The sequence below is a fragment of the Malaclemys terrapin genome, chromosome 2 (genome assembly GCF_027887155.1).
Source record: "Malaclemys terrapin pileata isolate rMalTer1 chromosome 2, rMalTer1.hap1, whole genome shotgun sequence".
In the NCBI taxonomy this organism is placed as follows: domain Eukaryota; kingdom Metazoa; phylum Chordata; order Testudines; family Emydidae; genus Malaclemys; species Malaclemys terrapin.
The window spans coordinates 104,939,318-104,952,677 of NC_071506.1; the positions used below are offsets into that span (position 1 = coordinate 104,939,318).

The 13,360-nt window shown below is 42.2% G+C and overlaps 1 protein-coding gene across 1 annotated transcript in view; it reads left to right on the plus strand.

The window, feature by feature from the left end:
* The window catches only part of KIAA0319 (KIAA0319 ortholog), an 81,767-nt gene that overhangs the window by 12,704 nt on the left and 55,703 nt on the right, over positions 1 to 13,360 (plus strand). The window contains exon 2 of the mRNA XM_054020904.1: positions 4,064 to 4,228. Coding sequence (XP_053876879.1) covers positions 4,180 to 4,228 — 49 coding nt within the window. The 5' untranslated portion in view covers positions 4,064 to 4,179. The remainder of the gene's footprint in view (positions 1 to 4,063; positions 4,229 to 13,360) is intronic.

A 13,360-nucleotide genomic window follows, 5' to 3' on the forward strand; every position in this document is an offset into this window, starting at 1 on the left:
GAGATGTATATTTTTACTGTCATATAAACTTTCATACAGTCCATTTTGAGCAGCTCTTCCTCTGAAATGTGAATAAGATTACAGGTCTGACTTAAGCCAATGAAAGCCAAGAAAATTCAAAGTTAATTCTGGCAGCATTATCGTCTCTGTTCACATCATTATGAAAATAAAAAGGCTCAGTGATGTGTGAGTGCAGGACAGAGATTCAGCTATAATACCAGATCCCCTGGCTTTGATTTTAAACCAGACTTTTCATCCACATCATTTTTTAAATATATGCATTTATTGATTTATCTACATCAAGGTAAGCAAGCTCTGATGTAGTGTGTCTGATGTCACTTGTATGTAGACAGTATACTATTGTGGGGTAAATCAGAGGGGTGAAGGTACATGGCATTCCTATGAAAGAAAATAGTTTCATTTTAGTGGCACATATCTGCAGAACTTGCTTAACCCCGGAATCCTTCCCCATGGCTACACCCTGCCTCCCTCTGGAGAGTGTTCAAGGACCCAGTTATTTAGACATTTAAAGTCATTATTATTTATAAACAGGTTTTCTATTTTTTTTAATGGAGGAAAGGCTGCACTCTTAGTATTAGCATTATACACATTTTGGATCTGATATTGCGCCCACTGACATCAAAGGTAGTTTTGCAATTGACTTCAGTGGGAGCAGGCTTTGGCGATTTGTTACATAGAAAGTAAATAAAAATAGTTACCTGTCATCAGAAAAAAGCACTGAGTAAGGCAGGTGTCCTGTAGGGTAAAAACAGTCTGTATTATAATGCATATGCAAGTTGGGTGAAATTAAGTTTTTGTCGCCTTTTTAATGTTTATCTTTGACATCTTACTTTAATACTTATAAAGTAGTTTTAAGAAAACCTAATTTTCTAGAACGATACAAATTCTGTTGTATAAACAACCCTATGTTCCACAGGCATCATGAGTAGGGTTTGAATCCAAGAGATTCAACAGTGCAAAGATGTTAATAATTTTTGCTAAAGCAATATCTATATTAGTTAGCATCAGCATCAAGCTGTTAACCTCTGTGAACCAGCCAGTAAAGGGGGAATATAGTATAGGCACCAACTTCTGCTCACGCCAGTGGGTGCTCAATCCCCCTCTGCCCCTGGCTCCGCGCCGACTCCACCCCTGTCCTGCCCTGCCCTGCCCTGCCCCCATTTCAACCCCTTCCCCAAAGTCCCCACCCCAACTCCACCCCCTCCCTGCCCCTATTCCAACCCCTTCCCCAAATTCCCGCCCCGGCCCTGCCTCCTCCCCTGAGCGTGCCAGGTTCCTGCTCCTCCCTCTCCCTCCCAGTGCTTGCTGGGCTGCCAAACAGTTGTTTGGAGGTGGCAAGTGCTGGGAGGTAGGCGGAGGAGTGGGGACATGGCACTCTCAGGGGAAGAGGTGGGGGGGGTTCCCTGTGGGTGCTCCAGCCTCGGAGCACCCATGGAGTTGGAACCTATGTAATATAGTACAGTGAAACAATGGGTTATGTATACAGGAGGAGCTCCATTTTGAAGCCATCTTAGAATTGGCATATTATTTATGAGAGGCAGTGTAGCTAAGTGGCTAAGTCTTGGGTCTTGTATTAGAGACCTTAATTCTATTCCCAGTTCTGTCCGATATGACCTTGTAGAACCCTTACTTACTCTTTCTGTAAAATGAAGGGACTAATACTTACCTCCCTTTGGGGGTAAGGGTGTAAGGCCTTGCTTAATAACTCTGTATACTTCACAATCCTTATTATTAACACCAGTCAGAAGAAGAGGTGAAACTTGACCCTTTGTTTTGATTCCCAGTCCAATGCACCTTCCCCTAGGCCAGAGGAGCATATGTGTCCAGTCCATCCTAAAGAGACACATCTGATTTGTGGGACTGCTTCAGGAAATCAGTGAGGGGGCAGAGCATGCCCAGAGGTTAGATTTTTAGGATCAAGCTCCTAATAAGTTCTACTGCACATGCACAAATGGCAGTTTTCTGTGGCTCATGACTTGTCCAGTTCTGGATGGATTTTTATCGGCACAGAAAGATCTCTCTCTGACTCTAGGAACCTATCCCTCTTCCAGATTGCAAGTTTCTGTTTCAAACCCCAAGGTGCTGGGGGTTTTTTAAGTTGTAAAAATGTTTAAGGTTGGCAAAACTTCCCTGTTATTCTCAAAAACAGCTGAAACATCCTAAAGAAATTAAACCTGAAACAGAGACCAAACATGGAAAGTTTCAGTCCCAGTATCTAAAGTTTGACAAAGTTATAAGTAGTTGAACTTTGGGGGTTATAATGGGAAATGGTTTGCAACTTTAATAATAGGAATCGCTGTCCCTAACTCCTAAAATGTAAAATGGATTAAATAATATTTGCTTAGCTTACAGGTGTCTTATGAAAATTAACTAATGCTTATAAGTGTTTGGAGATCCTTTGGGAAAAGGTGCTGCTTAAGAACAAAGTATCCTTATTTTCCTTCTCAGTTAAGCACGCTGGACCAGATTAATTCCTAATGTAACTTCATTGCCCTATGTGGAGCTACACCGGGGTTGAATTTAGTCTATTTGAATAATTACAAAAACCCAAACACCCCAGCTTTGCACAAGCTTTTGCAGTCCTAGATTAAAATAAAGATTTTTTTGTTTAATAGTTGATGCTTACCAAAGGATGGTCAGAGTGGGAAGAAGTAGTGGATTAATACATTTTCATCCTGTTTCTAGGAATTTCTTTTGGAAGGGGAGTTGTAATTGCAAATATTAAAACACTCTTAAGCATAAAGTAGTGTTGTTTTGTGACAGATAGTTGTTCTTTCCTTGGTTTTGTATCACTTGAATAACTCAGGATAACCGTTTTGATGCTTGATGCCATGGAGTCTCTGTAACAGTGTGTCTCTCAAAAAGGAATTTTATTGCTTGTTTGGCAGAATTAGGCTTATAAATGTCAAACAATATTTTAAAATGAGTGTTGGGCTTCTGAAAAGTGAATAACCTTCCACAGTTTTGCAGGCAGCTTGCCAAATTCACTGCTTTTCACATTTGGGACTTGAGATTCTCAGCAAAATGTTTTTCTACTTTAACCTTCCCCTTCTCCAAAACTGCAGATTGTTTGTGGGGACCCTGGTGATTCTTCCTTTCCTAATGAATTGGTGCTGCATGGCCACTTGGATTGTATGTGGAGCAGATGAAGACCAACTGGAATCTGGAGCTGTTTCAATATCTACCCTGTTTAGATCAGCCTGTGTAAAAGAACCATGTCAAAACAGCTCTCTTCTTCCTGTATTTCTTCTTGTTTTGTAGCAGGCCAGTCACTTGCCATATATAAGGCCAAGTTGTAAGGGTCACATCAGTAACCAGCTCAGTGACTGACTTGTAAAGGTAACAAACTCCAGTCATTCACTGACTATCAAAGGAAACTATCTGTGATTCTCTGTACTGAAAGGGCTATACCCAAGTGAAAGGTTCAGCTCCCTTCCCTCATGGGTATGCCTCTGTATCCTTTGTATGCATAGTAAATTGTAGCTAAATAGCTGGCTAAATAAAACTTGTTTTTCTTTCTCAAATGGGATGTTGGAACGAGTTCTTCCCCATTAAGCCCATATGTTAGTTGCTCAGGTTTCACCGAGGAACTTTGACTGTCCTGAGAAGAAAGGTCTTCTTCCTGAAAATCCCAGAGGCCCTTGTTTGCCCTACTCACACAAGAAGTCCCATAAATTAACAGACTTATCTTTGAAGCCTGGAATTTTAATATTGAAGGTGTTTTTAATGGCTCCACAGTGAAGGTTGCATTTCACTTTCCACTTCCGCAGAAATAAACTCCCTTTGTTCAATAAGTGCATAGAGGGGTTACTGGTGTTTTGTAGATCCAGGAACCCAAGAGTGTAGGCTATTTCTGTACCTTCAAAGCACAACAGTTACAGGTAAGTAATTCTTTATCTTCATTTTGCCCAATCTCCTATTTCATCCATCACACAGAAGCTGGGGAAGTAATTGTGAAGCCTACGTTTATCCTCTCTGCTTGTGCTGTGACAGTCTAAAATGCTAACGTCTAACCTACTTCTTCCTCTGCTGTCTATTACAGCCCTTCAAGGCTCCTGCTAGGTACTAAACAGTATTAGAGGAAACCTATACTAAGGTCATATATCATCTCCAAACAGCTGGCCAGAAGCCTGGTTGTCACTGCCTACCCGGTGTAGAATGGCATTTGGGCTCAGCACTCTGTTCTTGTTGCTGTGGGCAATAACAGGTAGGAGTTTACTTCTTGTGTTAATGTCTGAATCGTGCACAGTGAATGAGGCAAACGTTACTGATGTTTGTAATAAGAATAGGCTGAGGAAAGGAGACTGTTGCTGTTCCTTACTAAGAAGAGTTCTGGTGACATAACAACTCTATATCTGATAGCAGAAAGGGGACTTTATACAGAGGCTGTTCAAAACTGATTTCTGGCCACTACAGATAGGGTGCAGGTGAGGGTGAAGGAAAGGTTCCAAGAAACCCTTCCCTATCTATTCTGGGTCAGCCATAATTAGGTACAGGTGCTGGGGCATGCAAAGGGATCAGAGCACTATAAGAGGCATATCTAGGTATGGGCAGGGCCATATGCACCAGCAACACTGTGGTAGAGAAGAAGCACTGACCGCACCTGTTGTTTAGATGGAGCAGGCCCTCACAGGTGCCTGTAAAAGGCACAGTGTTTTGAAGGATGAATGCTTTCAGGCATCAGAACTGAGGCCTGATCAAACCACTAGTGCATGGAAAATAAAAATGCATTTTTTCAGGTAAGTAGACGTTCTTTTCACAAAGACACAGTTTAGGGAATTGCTACCAATTCTCTCCCACCCCCCAACCACCACTGGTGACTTTTTTTTTTTTTAACTATAAACAAACAAATGAAAAGTAGTATAGATTCTCAGTACTACCTCATTATCATCCGTCATTTTATCTGTAATGTTGGCAGTGTTAGAACAGACACTACAGAACAAAGGTTAAATGCACATATAAGGTCTTTATTTTGCCAGAGGGCTAACAGTTTTTGGAATTGTGGCTGTGGAGATACTGGCAGAATCTACATTATTGAATTCCAGTAATGTAAATAGAGGAATTATTTGGACTCCAGCAAGTCTTTTGAGATACAAGCAGGATTAGCTGCTTAATAAGGGAGATTCTTGCTAGTATGCCTAGTTTTAATAAAACTGCTGAATTTGGGAATGAGATGGCATTAACTCTGGGATGTTTTGGTGGTGATTCTAGAACCATCCTCTAGAATACTGTGAAACTGTTGTACCGAATATCCATTGAGGGGAAGATGTGCCTGTTTTTGTATCGTAAACAGTGGATGCATGTGTCTATTCATGTAGTCAATCCTATTTAAGCCATATTTGAGGTCCTGATATGTGGCCCACACTGGTATTCTTTGGTGAAGAAAATTTCAGTGGGAGCTCATTGTGTGAAAGGAATAATGAATTTGACTCATTAAGAGTGTTATCAAATTATAGGAGTGTATAATAATGGTTCTAGTTAGTTATTACTAGGCTAAAAAGTCCTTCATGACATCTAAAAAGACTTGTTCATTAATTATGTCTTGTTACCCTGTCTCAATTATTTTTCCAAAGCAAACCTGTTACCCTATGATGTGAGAGATGAGTATGTATTCCAGACTTCTCTCTGTCCCTGAGGCAATAGTTCTGAACAGTAAATTAAGGGTTAATGAATGTTGTTATCATATAGCCTTTTATGCTGGTTGTGTGCCTTCCCTCCTCTGCACACTTCCATTAACTCTGGCAGAAAATTCAGGGGCACTATCCCTTTCAGTGCCCTGCCAAGACAGTTCAGTAAGGGGTGTGGTTCTGTAAGGTGCCGTACACCCAAACTGAATTGCAGGGTGTTCAGCATCTTCCAGGAGATGCTCATTATAATAAGTCAACGTATGCTCACTCAGTGTGACAGTGACATAGTCTTTTGTAATACCTTCCAGGTGAATTGTCTGTGGCTCAAGAAGCTTGTTAGATGTTTGTGCCAAAAATTTTAGCTTTTCTGTCTCTGATTCTCTGAACTAGTGATCCTCTAAACTAAGAACTGTGAAGTGTGTTGCATTTTCCTAACAGTCCTAAGCATGGATTTGTTAAGTCTCCCAGGGCTATTTGAGCTGACTCTTTCACTAGCTCACTTGACTTTGCATGATAAGGGCTTGATGCAGTGTGCTTAAGAGAGAATAGTAGTGATTGGAAGGTGCTAAAAAAGAGGCAGAACAGTCCTCTCCTTTGTCAAAGGCTTTGAGATGAGCTACCCTGACCTGTACGCTGGATGGTTCTATTTGTGTTTTTATTAGTTGGCTGAATTAGATTGGAGTGGCTGTTTGTTTTTTGTTGAGAGCATTTTTGTTTTTTTGTAAAGGGAACATATAACAGCAGACACTGAGGTCAGTGGGTACTGACCCCTACTGTGTGACCTTATGTACACACTTATGTGACTTTATGTAACACTGACTCATGTGATGAATGACCCACGTGTGGCAATGAATATTGGTGTCGTACTATCACTGCTATGTATCATGCCTTTGACACTCAGCACCTCCCATGCTTGGGTCAACTGGCCTCATGAAACTCTGGTTGCAACTTATAATTTCTCCTTGTATCTCACTAAGGCTGTGTCTACACTACAATCTTAAATTGACCTGTGTGTGCCCTTGTTGCCAAGAAGGCTAACGGCATATTGGGCTCCATTAGTAGGAGCATTGTCAGCAGATCGAGGGAAGTGATTATTCCCCTCTATTTGGCACTGGTGAGGCCACATCTGGAGTATTGTGTCCAGTTTTGGGCCACCCACTACAGAAAGGATGTGGACAAATTGGAGAGGGTCCAGCAGAGGGCAATGAAAATGATCAGGGGGCTGGGGCACATGACTTACGATGAGAGGCTGAGGGAACTGGGCTTGTTTAGTCTGCAGAAGAGAAGAATGAGGGAGGATTTGATAGCAGCCTTCAACTATCTGAAGGGGGGTTCCAAAGAGGATGGAGCTCAGCTGTTCTCAGTGGTGGAAGATAACAGAACAAGGAGCAATGGTCTCAAGTTGCTGTGGGGGAAGTCTAGGTTGGATATTAGGAAACACTATTTCACTAGGTGGTGAATCACTGGAATGGGTTACCCAGGCAGGTGGTGGAATCTCCATCTTTAGAGGTTTTTAAGGACCGGCTTGACAAAACCCTAGCTGGGATGATTTAGTTGGTGTTGGCCCTATTTTGAGCAGGGGGTTGGACTAGATGACCTTCTTAGGTTTCTTCCAAGCCTAATCTTCTATGATTCTATGACTTCAGCCACCACAGAAATTAATGCCGTGGCTGTATGTTCACAGTACCTTCCTCCTGTCAGTGGTGCGCATCCTCGCCAGGAGCACTTCCACCGACTGAAGAGGGACAGTGGGGGGACTGAGGGCCAGGGCTCTCGGCTCCGTTCAGTTCCCCACCGGGAGCCCATCTCCCTGCCCCGGGAGTTCTTGCCTCCCCACTCCCATCTGAGCTTTGATCTCGCCTCCGGGGTGTGTGATCTGCACCCGGAGTCCAGATGGCTGCCATGCTGCCAGCGGGGAGACAGCATCCTGGTGGGCAGCAGGGCTTCCAGTGGGGAGCCCAAGCCCGGAGCGGAGGCCTGGCTGGGAGCCAGAAGCCAGCTTTCTTGCTGGGAGCCATGAAATAGACAAGAATGATCACCAATATAAGGAACGCAGTGTCCACAGAGACACTGCATCGCCCTAACTAAACCAACATAAGCCTTACGCTTCTTGTCGAGGTGGTTTTATTATGTCAGCAGTAAAGGGGAGTTACATCGGTGGGAGGAACATTTCTGTGTGTTCACCTCCACAGTTTTGTTGTTGAAAGCTGACTTTTGTTGACAAAACTGTGTAGTGTAGACAAGGCCTTAAGTATGTATGAGTCTCTTATAATGTAGTCCAGTGTTTCCCAAACTTGGGACGCCGCTTGTTCAGGGAAAGCCCCTGGCTGTTTACCTGCCATGTCCACAGGTCTGGCCGATCGCGGCTCCCACTGGCCGCGGTCTGCTGCTCCAGGCCAATGGGAGCTGCAGGAAGTGGCGGCCAGCACGTCTCTCGGCCCATGCCACTTCCCACAGCTCCCATTGGCCTGAAGCAGTGAACTGCGGCCAGTGGGAGCCGTGATCGGCCGGACCTGCTGTGGACGTGGTAGGTAAACAAACCGGCCCGGCCCGCCAGGGGTTTTCCCTACACAAGCGGCGTCCCAAGTTTGGGAAACACTGATGTAGTCTATTGCCACTGAGATAAATCCATTAATTGATGAAATCATTTTGTGTTGAATGAGGTCTAAATTTATTCTGGCCATGCTAACTATCAAGAATGGTTGTGCTAATGCATTCCAAAATTGATTTTATATTTATTTATATTCATATAACTATAAAATGCTATTCCAACTGAACTAAAGCAGGGAATGTACAACTGTCTCATTGATAAAGACAGCATGCATTGGTTACCATTCTAGACACAACTGTTTAGTTGACAGTGCAATATATTGGATTAAATTCAGTATGGCACACTTGCAGAGACCTACTCCAACCTGACATCACAGTAATCTTATAAAATCATTTTATTGCAATTCATTTCTACTGGAGTAATAAAGCTCAGAGGTGCCATAATGTCTGACTCGCAATATTCAGTTATTGCATTTTTATGCTCTGCTACTTTGTTCTGAGATTAGCCTTTATAACAAAATCACAAAGATAGTTTAGTGTGTAGTCACAATTACAGGTGTTGTAGAACTCCCATCTCCTTGCTCTGGGCAATGCAGCCCTGCGTGCATAAAGCAACCTCTCAATGCCATTTACAAAGGCGCCATTCCCATTTCTCTGTCTAATAACACACTTCTCCTGAGATTCCTACAAGCTGTAAGTTCTCCGCACACTATTGCCAACCTTATGTGCTCAAAAATCATGAGTCAAACCCCAAAATATCACAATGAGACTAAAAATCTGGTTACTTTTGATTTGCTTTCTGATTTTTGATGCTTTAAGGTTCATGTTTTTAAAACTTTTCTTCACAACCGCAGGGGCCAGAAACTTTGTTTTTTAAATGAAAGACAGGATTTTCATGAAACACATGATTCCAGGAGCTGGGGCTTTAAGAAAAACTCCAAATATGCCGAGAGTCACAATAAAATCCTGAGAGTTAGCAACACCGTAAACAAAATGTGTCATTCTCTTCTGATCAATTATTTTGTAAATATGGCACTTTCCTCTGCAACACAGCTCCTTTCTTCATTTGTGCAAAGTCATAGCTGCTGTCTCTAGTGAGTAAAGGCTATTTTTATAGCTGTTAGCATTGTGGAGCCAACATAGCTTATTGAGGGGCCTAGAGTCTATTCCTTCTTGAGATCATCAACAGAATTGTTTACTGAGTTCCAATCGGGTACAGCTGTGCAGGCCTACTCATTGCAGTGAGGTTTCACAAGTGTCACTGAGGGCATAATTTTCAAATAGTGGGATTGTCCATCACAACAGCTGGTATAATTTGACCCGAAAGCAACAATTTAAGAGTTTGATGTCTGGAGAGGAAAAGAACCCAGCTTGACTTTCAGGGTCTAGGTTGTATGTGCAGGACTTGGAAAGACCAACTTTTTAGTTGTTTGAGTTCGATATTAAACTTACCAAGAGATAATAAAAACTGAACACTGTTAGAGGGGCTTATTCCTTCACCCTCTCACTTCCCTGGTCCTTCTCACATGAACAGAGAGCAACAATACCCAAAGTCCGAAGATGCAAACAATTCAATATTTATTGGGGTGAACTTTCAGCAAGCATGATTCCAGTTTCCTTCCTCAGTGTCCCCCTTTCCACCTCTGACACCATAGAGCCATCCCAGCTCCCATTCCCTGTTCCCATTCCCCCCCTTAACAAAACATGATCCCAATTCCCCCCACTCCCAGTCCCTGTTCCTATTCCCCCCCCCCTTACTTCCTGATTGACTGCAGACTATATAGTAAAACTTGAGTTCTGCTTAGCTATACCGTAACCAATTATTTTACTGAAATTTAACTAACCAATCCTGACACATTGTAACACGGTTATTTATATTGTAATATAATTGGTGTAAACCAATTATATTCCACCACCTTAATTGGTTTACACGCAACAAAATTAATTATATAGCAGACAGAAACAATCACAGAACCAGACAGAGACCATGCAAATACATACAAAACAATACAGAAGCGAGGATTTCACAACTACATCTATACAGACTTAAAGGTCTTCCAGGTGTGTCTATTGATAAGTGAGTTCTTACCAGACAGAAAACTATCCAACTAAATTTCCTTTCAGATCTTCTAGGCTCTTCCCTTTCTCTGGAGGTGATAGGAATATCAGGACAGGATTGTATTCCTAACAGCCCAATAGCACCTTATTTCAATGTGACTAGTTTGGAATGTAAGGATGTGACCATACATTTCCCAGTTTATGGCTGCCTCTGCTGCTTAGCCGAAGGCCTTAGCCTAAGAACCAGGCCTCAGACTGTCCCTTACACATACAGAGAGTGATTTTGATTCTTTCTTTTATACCTCTATAACTAGCTAAGTGATAAGAATACACCTAAATTCTTTAAGTATAGGCCTTTGCAGACAGGCCTGAATATCTATATCAACAAACACCACAATCCCATTTTAGAGTCACTTTTCAGAACAGAACTGCGCATGAAGCTATTTCCTCCTCTGGATTTCATGGTGAGTCCTGTCTCTGCAGCATCAGGCTTTTTAGGCTATAGGATTTCAGGGAGGGACTGTCTTTGTCTATGGGCTTTGTACAGCACCTACCATACGGACATATTTTAAGTATATTTCAAATTGAATTAATTACTCACCATTCAGAAAAAAAGGAGATTATATCTACTTAAGGTATTGATGTGGCCCCTGTTATCTGAGCATCTCAGTCTGTAACGTAGTTACCTTCACAACACTCTGTGAGTTAGGGAAGTACCTTTATCCCCAATTTTACAGCTGAGAAACCGAAGCAAAGAGAGAGTGAGTGATTTACCCAGGGTCCTACAAAAAATCAGTAGCAGAGAACTGGACCTGTGTCTCTCAAAACCCTGCCCAGTATTACATAGGGATACTGGGGATGAGGCGGGTAAGTAGCCTCTTTCTTCCCAGAGCATAAACACAGCTGCAGGGAAAGATTCCCACCAAGTGGTCAAGAGAGTACTGGGGAGAAATTGAATCCATCTACTCCGCCCACCAGTACTTCTTGATTTATCAGCAACAAACAGGGACCTTGGCAACCTGTGAAATGAAGATGAACCATCAAGTGAACCATCAGGATCAGTGAACCAATTAGAGAGGCTCAGCAGCTGATCCTGGGCCCTATAGCAGAATTGTAAACATCCCGCAGACTGCAGCTCTAATTACTGTAAAAGCTTTGCAGCCCATTGTTTGTAAATCTAATTGCAATACTCTTGGTTTTGTCCTGTGTCAAGGATTTGCGTTTATGTAATTTTAGCGTTTTTCTCTATTTGCTCTCGCCCTCCCCCAGTGTTTAATCTGCAATTAGAATGGTCTCTGAAGCAAGAAACAGGCCTTCTGCTTTCCCTGAAGTATCTCTGTGTAAAAGCTTACAAGATTTCAGGGAGGGGGAGGCTCTAAATAACATGGAAGCAGCCTGCAGAGACAGAATGAAATCCTATTCCTTATGTACAGAGGTGTACGCCATCCCCTCAGAAACTGATGCAGTGACACTTTAGATTTTGATGAACTTCTGGCTAATCTGGCTTCTCTGGTTTTGAGGATAGTGATTTTTATAGGTCCCTGCTAAGGCTGCTGGAGTTAAGCCTTTGTCAGCATTTATGTTATAAATCCTATTCTTCAGAGGCTTATAACTCAGCTGTGAAAATTGGTTCTGGTTTGAAAGTTGGAATTAAAGTTCTCATCTTGGGAGACAGCTATTTTTTTTTTTTTTATTATTTCCAGAATCTCATCAAAAGTGTCTCAGCCCTTTATGATGCTGGAGAAGGATAGTAAAATACAATATTTTGCACTTCTATTGCATCTTTTCTCTCAAAGGCTCCCAAAGTTCTGACCAAAATAAATGTACACATAACACCACTAAAATGCAGCCACCTCTGGATGTGGAAGCCAGCCAGTGGTGTGGGGAGAGGAGATTTTTGGCCCAGGATACTGGGGCAGACCCCACCTTACCCTACCCTTATGAAAACTAACACTGGATCTTCTGTGTTCATGTAGATTGTGCCTATGTGACCTCAGTTAAGGTCTATTTCAAAAGATGCTCATATAGAAAACTACACAGAATTCAGTGTATCTACCTTGGAAGGATGAAGAGCTGAGTCACTCCTTTGAGAATTTGAATTTGTGACTCCAGCAAGCCTGGGGATTGAAAACTAGCTATGCCGTAAATGGCTGGAAACAGCCCCTCAGCTAGAAATACCTGTTTGCAGTTTCAGCTTGTTTTTCTTGTGCATTAGCAGGATTCCTGCCTACAACTTTAAAATCTACGGCTAGCCCGGCTGAGTAGTGGCAGCATGGCCTCGCTTGGGCTTTGAGTCCGTCTCACGTTTCCCACAATGGCAGGAGACAGGAGTGCTGTGTGTGTGAAGAACTCAATAGTTCCGCTACTTCACATTTAACTATGGTTTGTAACCTGCCCTTTAAATCAGCTTCTGTACCCAGTGACTGGAAAATAGCTAATGTAATGCCAATATTTAAAAAGGGCTCTAGAGGTGATCCCGGCAATTACAGACCGGAAAGTCTAACATGAGTACCAGGCAAATTAGTTGAAACAATAGTAAAGAATAAAATTGTCAGACACGTAAAAGAACATAAATTGTTGGGCAAAAGTCAACATGGTTTCTGTAAAGGGAAATTGTCTTACTAATCTTTTAGAGTTCTTTGAAGGGGTCAACAAATATGTGGACAAGGGGGATCCAGTGGACAAAATGTACTTAGATTTCCAGAAAGCCTTTGACAAGGTCCCTCACCAGAGGCGCTTATGTAAATTAAGTTGTCATGGGATAAAAGGGAAGGTCCTTTCATGGATTGAGAACTGGTTAAAAGACAGGGAACAAAGGGTAGGAATAAATGGTAAATTCCCAGAATGGTAACTAGTGGTGTTCTCCAAGGGTCAGTCCTAGGACCAATCCTATTCAACTTATTCAGAAATGATTTGGAGAAAGGGGTAAAAAGTGAGGTGGCAAAGTTTGCAGATGATACTAAACTGCTCAAGATAGTTAAGACCAAAGTAGACTGTGAAGAACTTCAAAAAGATCTCACAAAACTAAGTGATTGGGCAACAAAATGGCAAATGAAATTTAGTGTGGATAAATGTAAAGTAATGCACATTGGAAAAAATAACCC